The sequence below is a fragment of the Petaurus breviceps genome, unplaced genomic scaffold (assembly GCF_028583685.1).
Source record: "Petaurus breviceps papuanus isolate PSGF00001 unplaced genomic scaffold, PetGlider_PUasm1.0 79, whole genome shotgun sequence".
NCBI lineage: Eukaryota > Metazoa > Chordata > Mammalia > Diprotodontia > Petauridae > Petaurus > Petaurus breviceps.
Genome location: NW_027186523.1, coordinates 32,201,044 through 32,220,399, shown reverse-complemented (window position 1 = coordinate 32,220,399; position 19,356 = coordinate 32,201,044). Strand labels below are relative to the sequence as shown.

The 19,356-nt window shown below is 38.3% G+C and overlaps 1 protein-coding gene across 3 annotated transcripts in view; it reads left to right on the top strand.

Moving 5' to 3' along the window:
* The window catches only part of LOC138175896 (N-acyl-phosphatidylethanolamine-hydrolyzing phospholipase D-like), a 103,273-nt gene that overhangs the window by 12,986 nt on the left and 70,931 nt on the right, over positions 1–19,356 (top strand). The window contains exon 1 of one of the 3 annotated variants that reach the window (XM_069106547.1): positions 17,917–18,798. The exons of 1 other annotated variant lie outside the window; for it this stretch is intronic. In XM_069106547.1, coding sequence (XP_068962648.1) covers positions 18,542–18,798 — 257 coding nt within the window. In that variant the 5' untranslated portion in view covers positions 17,917–18,541. Of the gene's footprint in view, positions 1–17,916; positions 18,987–19,356 lie in introns of those variants that run through there. One more of the 3 variants, XM_069106548.1, reaches the window with a different exon arrangement.

The following is a 19,356-nucleotide window of genomic DNA, read 5'->3' as shown; positions in this document are numbered from 1 at the left end:
CCCTGAGACAGTAAGCAATCAGATATAGGTTATGAATGTGCCTGTAAAACATTTCCCTATTAGTCATTTTGTACAAGAAGACAAATAAAAAAAAAAAGAAAGTGAAAAATAACATGCTTCAGTCTGTGAGGAACTTGGTTGTGGGAATTACAGGACTTCCCAGGCAAGGCCAGGAAGTAAGCCTGAGCATGCTGCTGCAGCTCACTCCTTCCCTGATGGCCAGACCTCAGGATGATCCTTGTGACTGACACATTCTCAGAATAAGAACTCAGACCCTCTCCAACCCCCCCCCCCCATATTGTGAGAAACATGCTCACTGTAAACAAAGAACAATACCCATTGTGAAGTCAGGAAAGCTCTCGTTTTATTTTAGCCAATCATTCTCCATTTCTAGTGAATGGGTCCCTCCCAAATGGAGAGTACATTTGCTTCAGACAAATGCCAGGCTTATATGCCCTGATCTCATTGGCCAGCATTCCAGGGTTCACCAAACCCCACCTCTTGATTACATCTTCACATTTCCATTCCCCTCCTCCCTTCTCATCTTCATTTTTTCCTTATACTTAAATAAAGGAAAGGCCAAAAATGCTTCTAGTCTCCCCCACTTTTGTCTGCATCAGATAGCATGAGAAAGGATTTTCCTCAGTTGCTAAGAGAATTGACCAACTCCTGGGTTTGAAGATTTGAGCCCAGAATATCAATGATAACAGTCCCATTATCTGAGGCTTTTTGGGTATGGTCCTCATCCCCATCCTTTGTGAATGAGACCTGGCCTGGTGGTTCTTTTTGATATTCAGGAAGAGGTCTTTTCAGAACAAAGAACAGTAATAGATATGCTGATTATTATTTTTTTTAAGCAATCGGGGTTAAGTAACTTGCTCAAGGTTTCTGGGTGTGGTGCTAAATATCAGAGCCTGGATTTGATCCCAGGTCATCCCGACTCTGGGGCCGGTGCTCTTACTCACTGAGCCACCTGGCTGCCCCTGATATGCTGATTTTAAGGTGGCAACATCCCCCTATGCCCTCTCTACAATCAGTTTTTGTCTCCCTAGTATGAATTATAATTTGTTTTTTTAAATTTCTGTGGAAATAAAATTCAATCATACCTTACAAGTCTGAATTCAAATAATATCAATTCTTTCTCTGGAGGCCAATCACTAGTCTTTTGGGATTGTCTTAGATCATTGTATGCTGAGAATAGCTAAGTCATTCACAGTTCTTCATTGAACAATATTGCTGTTACTGTGTACAATGTTCTCCTTGTTCTGTCTACTTCACTTTGCATCAGTTCATGTTAAGTCCTTTCAGGTTTTTCTGAAATCATCCTTCTTGTCATTTCTTATAGCACAGTAATATTCCATTACAATAATTTACCACGTATTTTTTAGCCATTCCTCAATTGATGGGCATCCCTTTGATTTCAAATTCTTAGCCATCACAAAAAGAGCTTTGCTGTCTTTGGGATATAGAGCTAGCATTGGTATTATTGTATCAAAGGGTTTGCACAGTGTTATAGCCTTTTGGACAAAGTTCCAAATTGCTCTCCATAATGGTTGGATCACTTCACAACTCTACCAACAATGCAATAGTGTCCCAGTTTTCCCACATCCCCTCCGACATCCAACATTTTCATTTCTTGTTCTATTATCTAATCTGAGTGGTACCTTAGAGTTGTTTTAATATGCATTTCTCTAGTCAATAGTGAGTGAGAAAGGTGAAACTTCTCAGACTATACTCTAAAATCTAGTCTTTTCATGGGAAATAGGCCCAAGTTCCCCTTCACCAGAAATCACATGATTTACAAGGACTCAAAACTCAGAGCAGTAGGGAGTCACCCTTCTCCTCAGTGACACCTCAACATAAGATGTGCCACATAAAGACAGAAGCGCTTTCTCAAATGTACATTGGGTGGTCTACTGTTTCCTTGTTCCAATACTTGAGGTAGATTGCCACACTTAGATTGTGCACCTGACTTCCAGCCAGTGGAAGAAAAAGGTCAGCAGGGGGTGGGGGAGAATTCCATGTTAGGGCTTTATAACTTCACTGTTTCGTTTTGGGGTGCACACAATAGTGAGTTAAAGAATTTTTCATATGAGTATAAGTAACTTTGATTTCTCTCTCTGAAAACCGTCTGTTCATATCCTTTGACCATTTATCAATTGGGGAATGACTTGTATTTTTGCAAATTTGACTCAGTTCTCCATATATTTGAGAAATGAGGCCTTTATCAGAGATAACTTGTTGCAAAACTTTTCACCAGTTTTCTGCTTTCCTTATAATTTTGGTTGAAAGGGTTTTGTGTAAAAACTTTTTAATTTTATATAATCAAAATTTTTTATTTTACATTTTGTAATGCTCTCTACGTCTTCTTTGATCCTAAATTCTTCCCTTGTCCATAAATCTAATAAATAAACGATTCCATGTTCTCTTAATTTGCTTATGGCATTACCTTTTATGTTTAAATAGTGTGCCCTTTTTGACCTTATCTTGGTATATGGTGAGAGATATTGGTCTATACCTAGTTTCTGCCATGCTGTTTTACAGTTTTCCCAGAGTTTTTTTTTTTCAAATAATGGGACTTTGTTCCAAAGGCTTGAATCTGTGGGTTTATCACATACTAGATTACTATGGTCTTTTACTATAATGTAATTTGCACCTAATCTATTCCACTGATCCACAATTTCATTTCTTGGCCAGTACTAAATTGTTTTGGTAATTACTGCTTTATAATACAGTTTGAGATCTGGTATGGGTGCCTATATATTTAAAAATATGTTTTCATTGCTTTACTGGAAAGTATGCTGGATTTGGAACTCAGCTGAGACTTGAGTTTGAATCCCACCTCTGACAGTAGGTGTGTGATTTTGGGCAAGTTATGGCATATCTCTGGGCCTTCATTTCTCTATCTATAAAATGGGCATAATAATACCTATAAATGCTTACTTACCTCACAGGATTATAATGAAATTCAAATAAGATAATGTATGTAAAGTGCTTTGTAAACCTATAGACACTTTAAGATTATTTTGAATAGAACCTTTTATCAAAACATAATGTGCTTTCAGTTCAGAGTGCTTATTGCAGAAATGTGTTTGTTTATCTTTCAAGGCTTTCTGCTTATATTAGTTTCTGTTGCATGTTGTCATTGTATCTCTTGCTTTTCAGGGGTCAGCAATACCATGGAACATTTTAGAACAACATTTCTATTTGAATTCATACAAATCTTTATGGATTAAATGTCTTTTCTGTAAACAACATAATGTTAGGTTCTATTTTTTCATCTATTTTGTAACCCTTCTCTCTTCCTCTCTCCCCCCTCCCTTGTTTTAGTTAGTTCAATTCATATTTAGCGTTACAGTTGTTATATTTGTCTTAGTTTCTTTTGTTCTTTGCCAAATTACTATTCATTTTCCTAGAAGGGAATGCAATTTTGTTATTCTTTTTACTATTAAGTATAAACTTAAGACCAGTTTAAACAAATTCCTCTGTCTAATGCTAGATGTGTTAGGTTTTTTAAACTCCGGACTTCTTTTTCAAACAAAGGACCTTTGTTTTGCTATCTTCCTGGTCTCACCAATTTACCCTCCTTCCTTCCTTCCTTCCTTCCTTCCTTCCTTCCTTCCTTCCTTCCTTCTTTCCTTCCTTCCTTCCTTCCTTTCCATCTGAAACATTTGTTTTGTCCAACACAATACTCTGAAAGTGTTCACATTTAGTTGGCAGTAGGTTTAACTCGATCTGGGAAGTGTGAATTGTTTTTAAATATTTACCTTTTTAACTTAGGAAATTGGTTATTCTTGAAAGCATCTGAGATGCATATGACTGCAAACTTCTCAAAATCCAAATGATTTGAAAATGTACTTCTCTTGACTACCAAACTCGGTTGTACTAGTTGAATAAAGATTCTAGGTCCATGGCTTTGCCATGAGATGCATATGTCCTATTCTTTATTTTCTGATCATCTCTTATCTTCCTTAAGAAGTTCTCTTTCAGTCTTGCAGATGTTCCTTGCTATATTATTTCTGTCTTTTTTGAAAGTTAAGGAATTAAAAAAAATTTCATTATATTATTAGAGTTTAAGCATAATGTGTCTAGATGAGTTTGGACTTTAAAAATGTAAGGCTCTTATGGATTCTTTCTACTTGTGACCTGTAGTTTTCTATACTATAGTGTTTATATATGTTTTTATATTTCCAAATTTTCTGAGGTGTCAGTAATTCTTAGCTTGACATTTTGATATATTCTCCAGACTTGTCCCTTGTATCCTTATTTAATTTATTTTTTTCAGTATTTGGGTCATTTTTTGAACCTCTTTTTGTATTTCATCTACATTGTCTGAAATTTTGTTCTTTGCTGAAATTCTGGTTTGGACTCAATTCAAGCCACTTTCTAGTAATTTAGGTTTGAATCCATTAGAGTGAAGCTCCTTGAGGGCAGAGACTGTCTTTTACCTCTTTTTGTACCCCCAGCACTTAGCATAGTGACTGGTACATGGCAGGTGCTTCATAAATGTTTATTGACTGAATGAATTTGGAACAAAATGAGACACATAGGTCATTTAACAGTTAACGAAAAGAGATTTACTTAGACATAGCAGTGGAAGAATATTCAACCATGAGAGGCACTGAGAATATCTATAGTTGATGAGTTGAGCAAAGTTCCCTTGCCTGAATTGCTCACCTTGATCAAACAGAAAAGCACCAGATTGCCCCAGGAACTCCTCGTGGCTGCTTTGTAGGTAATGACAAAGAGATGTCAATAGTTTGAGCCTTTAGCCCCAGGAGCCAGTCAAGTCTTGAGGAAGTTCTTAATACTTTTAGAGGATAAAATAGCCTAACTTTTACCGGGGTTGGTAGGCTGATGGGGTTAGGTTATTGCTGTTACCACAACTCTACTGTCTGTTATTGATGGATTTTACTGTCCCCCCCGATTTTCTACTGTATTCATCATATTGATTTTAAAAATTATTTTCTACCATTTTTAGCATCTTTTAATTCTAGCTTCTCTTTGTCCTGTATCTTTGAAATTTTTCTACAAAATCTTTTTTTTATTTGCTCTTATGATTTCCTTACAAATGTTAATTCTTAAATTACCAATTTAAGGTCTTCTAGGATATCTTTCAATATTTCTTTTTTTTTTTTTCATTTGTGTTGCTCCTGATTCTTTAGTTATTTCAGTTGCATGAATTAGTACATTACTTTGTTTATTTTCAGTTTTGTTGGATTTCTATTTTTTTGTTGTTGTTTTTAGACTATTTTTCTTCTCTTGGTTTTTATATTATTTTTAAGGGGGTATTTGCAGGGCCTGGACCCTTCAGAACCTCTCATTCCATCATACTGATTGGAATGCCATTGTGTTTCTTCCTAAATACTTACAATCATGAATTCCAATAACTTGATAATGCATTCTAGAATGATTTTAGGAATTAACACATATTTTCAATATATAATTATACGCATATAATAAATACATTATCTATCTACACACATATGTTTCATTAGTGTGTTGAATCTTCACATATTTTTTGAAAGTTGGGACTATATTCTTTCAACTCTGATATTTCTCCCAGATTGTTCAGTGAGGTGGTGATATGACCCTGCCCAATATTTTGATATTATATATTGTGTATCCCCCAAAGGCCACTAGAGGGCAGAGGGGCAGTACTAGAATGAAGATTTGAGGAGAGTCATGGGATTTTAGAGTTGGTACCATGTTGGTAGCTGAATGAAAGTGCCAGGCTTAGAGGGGAGAATTATGTAGGCATAAACTTGAAGTACTGGACCATATCCAATGCCTATCTAGGAAGCATATAAAAAAAGATGAATAAATTCACCATCTAGGGCAGAGATGGCTAAGAGTAGCTTGAATCTGCATCAGGAAGACTAATGGGAGAGAAAAAAAGGGAGAGGGAATGGGAGAAGGAGAATATGAAGGAGAGGGAAAAGGAAAAGGAAAGAGCAGACTTTCAGGTTCCAGAGTCTCAAGGGTTTCAGGAAAAATGAGAAAGGCATAAGATTTCTTTAAAGCCCTAAGAGCAATGTATCTGGTCCAGATACAAAGCTCCCATATTCATAGATGAAGGCTGGGGAATCAGATTACCAAAGGCTGAGACATAAGCATCTTTGCCAACTGACTACCCAGTTAAAGAATTATAGTTAAAGGCAAGATGATCAGGAGTGGGTGGGGGGAGAGAGAGAGACAGACAGACAGACAGACAGACAGAGAACATCTTTATTGTATACCTAGGATCAAGATATGACAAAATAACAATAGGGGGGAAAGTTTAAATAAGATAAGTTCTCCATCTCTGAGGAGCTTTCAGTCTAGTTGCATGATTAGATATCAACAATGTGGGTAGAACTATGTGAGATTACTTACCCACATTTAAACTAAAACTGAGAAACTATTATTATACATACTTTATCCTGTCTCACCTATTTTCCCTCAGTTGCTTTGTAACAAAGGAGAATAACATCCTATTTTTAAGAAAGAGAAGGAGAGGATGAGCGTGGTGATTGAGAGGAAATCCTACAAAGGAGCTGGATATTAGGGAACTCAGGAAAAGGAAAGGAAGAAGTGGCAGACAGACCATTAGAACTATGGTTCTCAACCTTCATCAACCTTAAGACCTTTGGGAGACCCAAAAGTAGAATGGTCCTGGGATTTCATTTTGATCTTTTATTGCCAAGAAAATACATAGTCTGACTTATACAATAAATAAGCAAACATGCCTTCTATTGATTTGAATAAGTAACTCCTCACAATACTAACTGACATACTGATTAACTCAGTTTTTGACACTTAATCACCCCTTAGTTCTCTCAATTGCCTTTCCCCTCTGATTGGAGAGCTGGAAGGTGGAGTACTAAATTCCTCCCAAAACCTCTTTTTTTTTTTTTTTGCCTTTTTGGAGGGCAATTGGGGTTAAGTAACTTGCCCAAAGTCACATGGCTAGTTTTTTTGTGTGGGTGTTAAGTGACTGAGGCCAGAACCGAATTCAAGTCCTCCTGACTCTGGCCGGGCAGCACTTTACTCACTGCGCCACCTAGCCACCCTAAACTTTCCTTTCTTGAAAGATCCTGAACTTTCCAGGTAACTCCCCATTTTCCATCAGCAGCTCTGCTTGATTTCAACTCCCATGAAGCATTATAATCTCCTGGTGGTCTTCCTCTTCACTTTTATGTGTTATCTTCTTTTTCCTTTTTCCTTTTATGTGTTATCTTCTTCCATTAGATTGTAGCCTTCCTGAAGGCAGAGACTCTTTTTTTTCTTTCTTATTTGTGTCCCCAGGGCTTAGCTTAGTACCTGGCACATAGTAGGTGCTTGATAAATGTTTACTGAATTGAATACATCACTATTTTTCAAATACATATATATGATTGATATGGAGCCTCCTTTCTGGGCTACTCCCAGTGCTTAGCACAGTGCCTGCATATAATAGGGTGATTAATAAATGTTGACTGACTGACAGAGGATGGCTACCAATGTCACAGTTTCTAGTGTATCCTAAAACTTTAACACATAAGCACTGTTGTGCTTCCCTGTTAACAGTCATTAGATACAATTAGCTCTTAGCAAAAGCATTTATGAACTTGGTATAGTAAGAATAGAAGTTATAAAACATTTCTCCCCTCATAAACATGAGGAGCATTTTCCCACAAATATACATGTGTATAGATTCCATAGAATGCGCCCAAACTTGGACAACAATGGGAATAAGTCACACATACAGGGAATCCGTGTGGCCAGTGCTACTTACTCTTTCAGGACTAGTATATTTTGGAGTCTTTTCTAGAGAAGTCCTTACAAAGCTCCTGTCTCAACTCCCAGGACTAGCACTTTCTTGAGTCCATAGTAGATTCTCTTCTCTGTCTCCAGAGGTTATGTTCCTTTAAGTTACATTTGGGCTCAAGTGACTGCCTCTCTGTATCTGTGCCTGTCTCCTGTATGTATCTCTGCTCCTATCAACTATGCCTTGAATTCTCTGAAAATGACTTTCCAGTTATTGAGTGAGGTATTTTCTTCTGAAGTGGTAGGTAGGAGTGGTAGGGGGTAGTAGCTCCAGTCTTAACTTGCTTTATTTATATAGGCCCAAAGAACAGGACTGATTATCTTAGCAGCTTAGCCTATCATGAGATGTTTTCTGTGTGATGTCACTTTCTAAGACTCTATAATCCTGCCAAAGTGACTGAAGAATTTGTTCACACCCTGTTATGGAATTGTAGGAAAACTCTTTAATATCTCCTTTACAAATAAAATACAGATTTATTTAAACGTCTGATTGAATTCATCACAGGATCATAGATTTAGACAAGAAAGAAACCTTAGAGAACAACTAGTTCAATCTTCTCATTTTTCAAATTTTTTCAAATTCTTTCACAAAGAAGCAGATAATGAGCAGCAGAAACAAGATTCAAATCCAGGTACTATGATGCCATAGCCAGTATACTTCCACTACACCATAAAACTTCCCTTAGTAGCTTTTAAAATTTTTCTCAATCAACAGATGTTTAAATCATAACTCTTATCATGTGGGGGTCCTTATAATTTTTGTACCTTAAGAAAGGAGTCTTCATATACAAAAAAGTTGAGAACCATTGTAATAAGAGGGCCAGTGGTCTTATGAAGAAGAGAAGTGGCACATCTAGGTCCATGCCATTTCTTGGTACTTGAATTTGTCCCTAATTCCCTCTTTTGTGGTTGTTGGTTTTTTTTTTTTTAAATCTGAGCTCATTAGGGAGATATCCTCTATAGTAAGATTGATCTTTTGATTGGTTTCCCCTTTTAGTTCCTAATCAGGATCATTTATAATTTTGTCTTCAGAATTTGGTTCTCAAGGACTATGGTCTACTCAAGACATGGGATCATATTTATCTTTCCTTCTCTAAAAAGTTTCTGTCTTCTAATCAAAGTATTTTGGGTTAATGGGGGAAGGTAGTCTCCCTCTTTGGAGGAAAATGGAGCAGACTTTTTTCCTATTCCTTTTAGCACTTTGGTTTCTCCTCCCCACTTGGAACAATCAGTTTGGAAGACCAATGAATTTTTCACTATGATCAAGACTCATAAGATCATTGATGTAGACCAAGAAATTACCTTAGAAAAAAATGTAGACATAAAATGAAGTCTAAACCTTGCTTCATTTTAGAGGTGAGAAAATTGAGACCAATAAGACAATAGGAGTTCACTTATGAACAAATGTGACTTGTCTAAAGTTAAAAAGATAGTATCAGAGGTGGAATTTCAACCCAGGTCTTCTGATTTCTCAGAATGACCCCTAAAGTCTCTTTCCCTCTTTCTTCTTCCCAATCTCCCTTTCTTCTATTAACAAGTTCCAGAATTTAGGTTACTGACACCTCTTTCTGGTGTCTGGGCACTACCACCACTCACCACTCACCACTACCACCACCACCACCTCTCCTTTCTAAAACTAGGTACCCATAATACCTCACTTAGCCTGAGACAACTGACCTGGGTCTTTTCCTTGGTCTTTATCCTACTTTGTGAAAACAGTATAGAACTCTTCTTTTAGGTGTGACCCCATAGCTCATAGTTTTTCTAGACTCCCACAGACCTAAATTTGTAACTGAGAGATATATCAGAACATAATATTCTCTATCCAAAATGTTAAAATCTGACTTCTTGGGTACATCTGACTCTAGACTGTTTGACTTTCCCCATGAGCTTTCATTTTATTTACTACAGACATCAGGAATATGGAAAAAGTTTCTATTAATATGCATGTAAAGAACAGAAAAGGGATACAAGTCAATTCAGAAAGGAAATATATATATCCCACCTACTAGTGAATGTTGTTCCCCAACTCACCAGAATGGTTCCATTTTAGTTGCCATAAAAAAGGATTCATGATAATGATAGTAGAAGTCTTAGTATCCTAAACATCTTTTCATTGTGGTTCCTGGGCAGGTACAGGCTCTACAATGCAAAGGGATTGGAGTCCATTAATTTATTTTTTTAAATGTTGTAACTTCATTTCAACCTAGGTTTCTTTTATAATCCTATTGTTTTATTTTGTGCGTTTAAAAACATTCACCAGATCATCAAAAGGGGTCCATGACACAAAAAAGTCAAGTCCCTTTTCTTTAGCCTTGTCTGTTCCTTACCTTCTTCCCAGTGGGCTCACTGCTACCCCGGGAGTTCTCTATTTCCTCTTGTCACTATACTGTATCCATTGTAATACCATTACCATTGGTGCTCATGTGTGCTTGTTATGTAAATTTTTAAAGGCTTCAATTACTAATTATTACAGAGAAATAGCTAAGGGACATGATAGTAGCTTAAAGGCAAAGTTCCAAACTTTATAAATTTTTTTTTATCAGTTAATTCTTGTCCTCCATGATCACTCATAGGGAACCAGGCCTATGAGGGATTTTTTTTTCTTACTCTCTCTTTCTGAAACATCATAGATTGACTTAATTCTCCTCTCTAACCAGTGGATTTAGCTTCACAAAGCTGTAGGTATCTAACTGCTTCAAAAATCTAATTCTCCAATCTGAGCTCTAAGTAAGTGAATTCTAGGCCTTGACAGGCACCACTCTTTTCTAAAATCCCATTACAAATCCTTCCTGCCCATATATATTCCATTGTAAACTATCTGCCCACTCTAGATCCATTGTCTTCGTATCACAGCCAGGAGAGAATCATGGTACTATATAAAATCATAGAATTCTAGAAGAATTCTTATTAGAAGGAGTAGGAGGGATTCTAATTTTTTACTTTTGAATTCAACACCAAAAAAAGAGAGAACAGGGACAGAAGGACCTGAGTTCAAATACGGCCTCAGACACTTAACACAAAAACTAGTCGTGTAACCTTGGGCAAGTCACTGAAGCCCAATTGCCCTACCTTCCCCCCTCAGAAAAAAAAAGAGAGAGAACATTTTCATCTAAGAAGTGTAGCAAAAAAGGAGAATTATTTGTGAAATCATATATCTCCATAATGTACAGCTTGCTTTAAAAAAAAAAAAGGATACGATAAGTTTAATGTGTTACTTTCCAAGCTATCCTTATTTTCTGTGTTTTTTTTTTAAATGATTCAATGATCCTCTTTTCTTTCATTTCTTTTTGTTGTTGTTGTTGGTAACACTACTCCCTAGCTCCCTTCTCTTTTCCAAATTCCCCTAATTGAAAAAAAGAAAAAACAGTATTTGTAACAAATAAGCAAACTCATGCCAAACAATTCTGCACATTTGCCGTGTCCAAAAATATACGGCTCATTTGCACCTTGAGTGCATCCCCTTTCTGCCAGGGGGTAGATGGCATGCTTCATCATTGGTGCCCTGGAGTCTGTTTGCTTTGTCATTGCTTTGATCAGCAATCTTAAATCTTTCAAAGTTGTTTTTCTTTACAATGTTATTATGCTACAAATAGTTTTGCATCATCCAAGTCTTTATAGATTTCTCTGAAAAGACTCTTTCATAAATTCTTATGTCAAAATAATATCACATTACCTTAATATACCATAAGCAGTTCAGCCATTCCCCAGACAATCTCTGTGGAAAATCTTATGAAACTTTCCAGCATTATGGGGGACTCGAAATGATCTAGACACCTTATAATTGATTTCAGAAAAATTGGTTACATCAAGTACAAATCAAAGCTATTAAGTTTAATGTAATTATTACTTCAATACTTGGATGGATCTTTAGCTTAGATAATCCACCCAATCAGTCAGCAAAATTTTTTTTTTTAAAGCAATCGGGGTAAGTAACTTGCTCAAGGTTATATGGCCAGGTGTTTCTGGGTGGGTGCTAAGTGTCTGAGCCCGGATTCGATTCCCAGGTGATCCCAACACTGGAGCTGGTGGTCTTACTTGCTGTGCTACCTGGCCGCCCCAATCAGCAAGTTTTTAACTGTGCTGTAACACTCACTACCTCAGATTGCATACAATCTCTGATGCAGATTGCCACCCATCAGTACCGTCTTATCCTTTTTGACAGTTGTCCATGTCTCTTCCTGCACAACAGGAAGTCCTCCTAACATTCTAGAGGCCTCTATCTCTTCATATGGCTTGGGCATCCAATGAAGCAGGAGGGCTATTCATCACTTATATATCACTCTCATCACCTGTCCATCCACTTGCTTTTCCTGTTATACTTTTCTCTGATAATGTCTTTTGTGCTACTTTCTTGTGTAATTCTTTGTTAATAATATAGTTTGGCCTATTTGCGTGCCTCTCCATTGCTTTTTTGATGTTACACAACTTTAGTTCTTTTGAGTATGTGGTTTTCCTTAACTTGCAGTCACACAGCCTTATTAGAAGAATAGTGATATCAAAAAGATAGGTTTTTGTTTCAGGAAGAAACTTGGAATTAGTAAAAGCACTAGTATGAAATGAGATGATATTTGTAAAGCATTTAACACAGTGCCTGGCACATAGTAGGTGTTATACTAATGTTAGCCATTATTTTATTATTACAGTATTCCAAAAACTATCTAGTCTACTCTCTTGCTCTTACTCAATTCTGGGCCCAATCTACTGTCCATCTACAGAGTCTGTCTAAGATATATGTACCAGCTCTATGGGTTGTCCATTCAATTGCATATCATATTCTGAAAAATAGGCATTCTTCATCCACTACGTTTTTCCTATAGCTAAACTCCTTTAAGTGATTACAGATCTTGTTTAGAAGACTTATTCTTCTGGAACTTGATGCAATTAGCATGATGTCAACTGGAAAAAGGAGCTTCTGAAGGACCTCAACATGTATACAAAATCTTTCTAGCATCTGGACTCTATGCTGGATATTTCCAATGAAAATGGCAAACATCTTTTGGGGAGCATGTATCTCCCTGATTTATACCTTGCTCAATATTGGTCATCAGGCTTGCCACAGATTTCTCTGTTATATCTGTCAAGAAACTTTGTATAATTTGAGCATATGCACAAGAGATTTGTTGGAGCAGGGTCTTCAAGGAAGCATTTTGTTCTACCAATAAAATCCTTATTAAAAATCACGAGCAGTCTAAACACAGTGAGATCTTGTATTCTTTACAATTTTACAATGGCATGATGGCAATGATGTTTCCTGCTGTAGAGTATCAGTTGAGAAAGCCTGCCTGTTCCCTTCTCATACTCTCATTAAGGATGCCCTTGAAAATCACATAGACTGCTATCATAAGATTTTGTAGAAGAAATTAGGCATATGATTTGGTACTTCCTGATATTTTCTCTGCCACCATTTTGGGGTAATAATAATGTTCTTTTACCCTCAAGTATTTAGTATCTTTTTTTTTCAGATAACAATGCCTGGGTTTGATTGCATTGTGTATTTATTATTTTTAGAATAATACCTTGAAGTCCTTAAAGAAGAGAGATTAAAAACACAATGAGAGGCAGATATTACTTTTTACATTACTAAATATTACTGTCATCTTTCTAGCCTATTTTTTTCCTGTTTCTGATAAATTCTGCAGTGAAAGTACGATCTTATACCTAGAAGAATGAAATTACTGTTGAGACATAAAAAGCTTTAGTTTATAGCTTTCCTTTCTTCTGTTAGTTGCTTCCTCATGTTGCTGTTGCTGTCCTTTAAGGTGACAGCAGGCAGACTCTCCAAGGCACCTCTCTCCAGCTATTCACTCTGAAAGATTCATTATGTAGATGTTCAGGAAAAGTATTACTTTGATAGCATGTTTCTTGAAGGACACATTAATAATAAAAATTGGATCCTATTTACCCACCTTTGAATCTGTGAATTCCAACTTTCCTGCCTAAAACATACTTTAAAAAGCTCCTTTTGGGACTCATGGATGGTAAATGCCATCCACATCCAGAGAAAGAACTATGGAGTCTGAATGCAGAACGAAGCGGACTATTTTCTCTTTTTGTTTTGTTTTGCTTTTTCTTTCTCATGGTTCCTCCCATTTCTTCTATACAACATGACTAATGTGAAAATGTTTAAAAGGAACGTATATATAGAGCCTATATCAGATTGCATGCTGCCTTGGGGAGGGGGGAAGAAAATTTGAAATTTGTGGTAGTAAATGTTGAAAATGAAAAATAATAAAAAAAAGAATACCATATGATCATACCATATATTACACTACTACTTACAAAATGTTAAAAGGCCTAGAGGAAGGTTTCTGGTATATTATATGGATGTCCTGTGGAAGATTTGTAGAAGGACATAGACAAGAGTCATATGCATTATGAGAAATTATGAATGGTTTGAACACTGTGCTACTTAAGGAATTATCCACATCAATAAATTCTTATCTCTATTTGAAGTAAAAAAAAAACCCCAAACCTCTTTTGTTGTTCTTTGTTGTCAGAAGGTTAAAACCATGATAGAGATAACAGGTAGCCAGCATAGTTCTGGAACTTAGAAAATCTGAGGGCTAGAGTATCTGGGGGTGGGGTCCATGGAGAAATTTCAAGGGACACATGAACTTGGATGGAAAAAAAATTACATCTTTATTTCAATATAATTGGTTTCCTTTGTAATCCTGTTTTTTCTTTTATTTTATGCATTTAAAAATATTATTCTGAGAAGGGGTCCACAGGCTTCATCAGACTACTAAAGACATCCATTGCACAAAAAAGGTTAAGACCTCTTGGTCTCTTCCAACCCTCTCATCTTATAAATGAGAAAGCTGAAACTGAGAGAAGGTGAATGATCTATCTGAGATCACACAGCTGATTAGAAACAGGGCCAGGTCTAGAACCAGGTCTTTTTACTTTCAAGTTCACTAGCCTTTCCAACAGAAGAAACTACTTTCTGGCTGCTAGCTTCTTTTCAACTCCTAGAATACTTCTGAGTGTAAGTAATCTATAAAGCTTTAAGGATAATCAAAATGTTTCAACCACTGGTTGGCCTGGGGATAAATAATGTATTTAATGGAACTATATATAAGCTTGTGGTTAGCTTCTCTCTGCACTTAGCTTCTGGCCTTGCCATACCTGAAATTCCTGAGCCCAAAGTCCTAAGGAAGGCAAAGATCGCCCTTCTCTAAGAGATATAGGTTTCTCAGTCAGCATTCTTTTAATGTAATTCCTCTGAAGTTATAATTATACACTCTTCGGGTGATAACTAATATCTTGCCCGGTGCTTTATTACCATTATTTATTACTATTCTCAAAAAAAATATTCCTATTAGTGATTAACCACTCCTAGAGGACTGTTGGAGTGTAACTTTTATCTTTTCCTTTCTGGTGAAAGACATTTCAAAATAAGTAATATTTTGAAGGGAGAGAAAAGTAAAAAATCATTATTTCTAATGGACTGGGTAAGCATGTGTTCTAGCTGTAGCATAGAACAAAAGGAAAAACAAGGCCCAATTCAGTCAAGTGACAATCTGAAATAGTCATGAATAAAATGCAGAGAGTGCATTGTGCAAGCTGTACCATGCAATGGGGCTTGCTAGACGATTTGTATGGGGTGGGGGTAATATAAATGGTAACACAGAACAATGCCTTTTCATTGTCTGCAGAACAGAATTCCTAAGCTCTTTTTTTTTTCTTTTTACTGTAGACAGGCTGTGTTGGTTAGAAATACTGTGGTCTTTTATTCAGGGAGTGTAGGAAAGTGTATATATCATGGTCATTTACTACTTTTTTCCCCTTTTGGTCTAGTTTTGTGATTTCATCTCTATGGAGAACTTTCAAACATCTAGTTGAAGTACTCATGAACTAATGTGGATTGGCAACTTGTCTGTGATTTAGAGTGCTAATGGAGACTGAGAAGCTATTTGGTGAACATACTGATTTGGGGGTCAGAGAACCTGGGTTGAGTTAGGTCCTTTCTTTGTCACATAACACTTGGGGTGACTGTGGTGATTCACTTAGCTCTTCTGGGTCTCAGCTTTCTTATTTGTAAAATGAGGAAGCTGAAATTCAGAGAAGTTGAATAACCTGCCTGAGATCACACAGCTGATTTCAAATAGGGCGGGGGTTTAGAACCAGGTCTTTTCACTTTCCAGCTCAGTAACCTTTCCACTAGAAGAAACTACTTCCTGGCTGCTAGCTAGCTCACTGTATTTTAAACTACTAGACTCTCAAATGACTAGATAATCTTCAGAGGCTTCCAGCTTTAAATCTATGATTCTATAAATCAGAATGGGCAGCTGGTTGTTGAAGTGGATAATGTGCTGGGCCTGGAATCAGGAAGACTCATCTTCCTGAATTTGAATCAGACCTCAGGCACTTACTAGCTAGTACGACCTTGGGCAACTCTGTTTACCTCAGTTCCTCCTCTGTAAAATGAGCTGCAGAAGGAAATGGCAAACCACTTCAGTATCTTGGCCAAGAAAACCCCAAATGGAGTCACCACGAGTTGGCCACGATTGAACAACAAATGAATTAGAAGTTGTCTGAGTTACTTAGAGGTTAAAAAAAAAAATAAAGAAAATTTTCCACGGTGACATAGATATTATGTGAGACAAATAAGAGATGAACCTAGGTCTTTCTAATTTTTAGGTGGGCCCTGTATCTATTTTGCCACCTTGTACCCCTATTTACTATGTGATCAATTCTGTGTAATGCTGAATTGTAAGACTATTCTTTTTTAGGCTTTTCCTTGTGTATATGAAATGATTTGTTTATCAATAAGCACATGCTCTTTTAATGCTTAGACTTAGCACAGAGTTTGACAAGTCTGTCTTAGCAAATGACATTTTAGGTGGGAATGAGTATAAAAGCCAGTCTGTATTCATTAAAGATTACCCCCTTTTCTGGAGTGGTGGTAGTGGTGTGTGTTTGTGTCTTCTCAAAAGTTTGTGAATGATAATTAACAGTAATCTAGGTCACTCTATCAGTTGTTATTTCTGGGGCTGTGGTTACTTTCTGAGCCTGGGGCAAGATGGCAAGTTCTTAGTTCCACTCAGTCTCAGCCTGGTTTAAGCATATTATAAGTCAACTAATACCCAGCTATTAGGGAAATTCTAGCCTGGGGAATCCTAGGATCATAAATTTACAGCTGGAGGGAAATTCAGAGCCCATCCAGTCCAAACCCTTCATTTTACAGATAAGGAAACTGAGACTCAGAGATTAAATGACTAGTCCAAGGTCACACTGGGATAATAAAGCCTGTGTTACCAGCCTTATTGCAAATAATAAGGGAAAACCCAGATCTTCTTGTGGAACAGTATAGCTACTTTAACCCAACAAAGCAGACTGGCTTGCAGCTCTATTTTCTCTATCTTTATTTTCTGCCACAACCTAACTCTTCTCTGCCCTCCTTTGAGACACTTGGCCTCAGGCAAGGAAAGCAAAGTTGTCAGGTGGAAAGAGCCAGGACCTAGAGTAGGGAGAGATTCAGTCTCTTGACAATTAAGGTAGCTCTCAAACTCTCCAGTCCGGTTTCTTCATTTGTAAAAATAGAGATAATAACAGAGAGGGTTGTTGTGAGGATCAAATGAGGTAATGCGAATGTATTATTTAAGGTGCAACATAAATAAATGTCAACTATTATTATCCTTCGGGATCACAGATCCTGCTCAGTCCAATTCTGGCTATTTTAAACATATAGGGAATTTGACAGAGCCACAGTGCAGCCTTGCAGCTTTAACACCACAGGAGAAAAAATAAGATGTTAATTTAAATAAGAACTGTATTATCTGGGAGGTTGCAACATGTTTAAGAACATTTCCCAAGTAATAACATTGTTACTATTAATATCTACTTTACACCATGAGCTCCACAAACTTCAGTTTAAAATATCTCTTCTTTCCAGCTGGACATATGGCATAGCTGCCACTACATTTTTTTTTTTTTTAAAGCAATCGGGATTAAGTAACTTGCTCAAGGTTACACGGCCAGTTATTTCTGGGTGTGGTGCTGAGTGTCTGAGCCTGGGATTCCATCTCCAGGTCATCCCAACACTGGAGCCGGTGCTCTTACTCGCTATGCGACCTGGCCGCCCCTGCCACTACACATTTTTAAAGACTATTAAACTGTGTTTAAGATGTTAGCTAGCTCAGTCCTGGAGTGCGAAAATCTTTATTTAGGTAAAATAGATCTGGAAGGGATTTGGTTTGCGTTAATAGCCCACTTTGATGAAGCAGGACAAGTCAGAGGACCTGGGTTCAGAGGCTGGCTCATCCACTCACTATTTGTAGTACACGTCACTTAATCTCTCTGGGCCTCAGTTTTCTCATGTGAAAAAAGAGGAAATTGGACTGGACGATTTCTAAAAGGTCCTTCCAGCTCTGATGCATAATCTTATTTATAAGCTACCAGAGTAAAAATCAAAGCAATGCTGCTTTTATACCTGGAAGTAGATGACTTAAGACGGCCCTGGGACTCCGTGAGAAGCAAACCCAGTCGTTAACTAGTAAGAGCAAAGCAGGTATATAGATGAGCTGGGTGGCTGCAACTGTTGTCCACAAGAGTGACGAGTGTTTGCCTTATATGGGGGGGTGAGAGACTGACGGCCCCCTTTACCAAGATGGCTTCGGCAGCAGGAAAAAAAGCGTGAGCGGCCATCTTGGTAAAGGTCCAGGTACGCAGACACTAAGGTCACTACTGGCAGGAGTGAGTAAGGGGCAAGGAGTAATCAGGGTCTCGGTGAGATGCAGCCACGGCTGCTATGGTGAGGCTCCGGGCGCTGGGTAGCTGCCTGGGCTTGCTGGCTCTCTGGGCCACCAGCCGGTCCGACGCGAGCGGAGCCTGGGTGAAGAGCTGTCAGGTCCTCAGGACCGGTTGTTGCTGGGAGCCAGCGAGCGAGGTCGCGTGCAGGGCGCTGGATCCCCTAGGCAAGATGGAACCTAGGCGGGAGGAAGAGTGCGAGCGCGAGCCCGAGCGCGAGCCCGAGCGCCAGGAGGCCAGGATCGTTCAGCTGGAGAGGTGAAGATGCGCTGCGCACTAAAGCGAGGGCAGCACTGCCCGCGCAGCCCGCCTGTCTTTCATCCCCTTCCCAGGAGGACCCCAGAGAACCGAGCCTGAGTGGGGAGGGGTGCTCCCTGCTCGGCGCCCCGGCCTTCCCCCAGCTCCCCTCTTTCTCGGGCTGGCTCTCGACTCCTCAAGACTCCAGGGTGCGTTCAGTGTGTAGATTTTCCCGGACTCTTCCCACCTCCTTCTTCTCTTTTGGCTCTCTCCCGCCTCCAGACCTTTGCTCTCCTAGTCTCCGGCACAGTAGGACAGGCTTAGGGGTGGGCCCGAGCCTTGGGTTTCATGGGTTATTAAAAAGCCCCAGTGCATCCCCCGGCTGCTGATACTTCTGGAGCCGCGCGGGGCTGCGCTTGACTCTCTGCAGGTTGCGGTCGCTGGTGCATCCTCTGCCACAGTGAAGATAACATTTGCCGGATCCGTTGGGGTTTTTTTGGAGGGTGTCCAGGAGAATAATCCTTTTTTTTGGTGGGGGGAGGGGACGCAGACCCCCATCTTGATTGTGGATTACCTTGT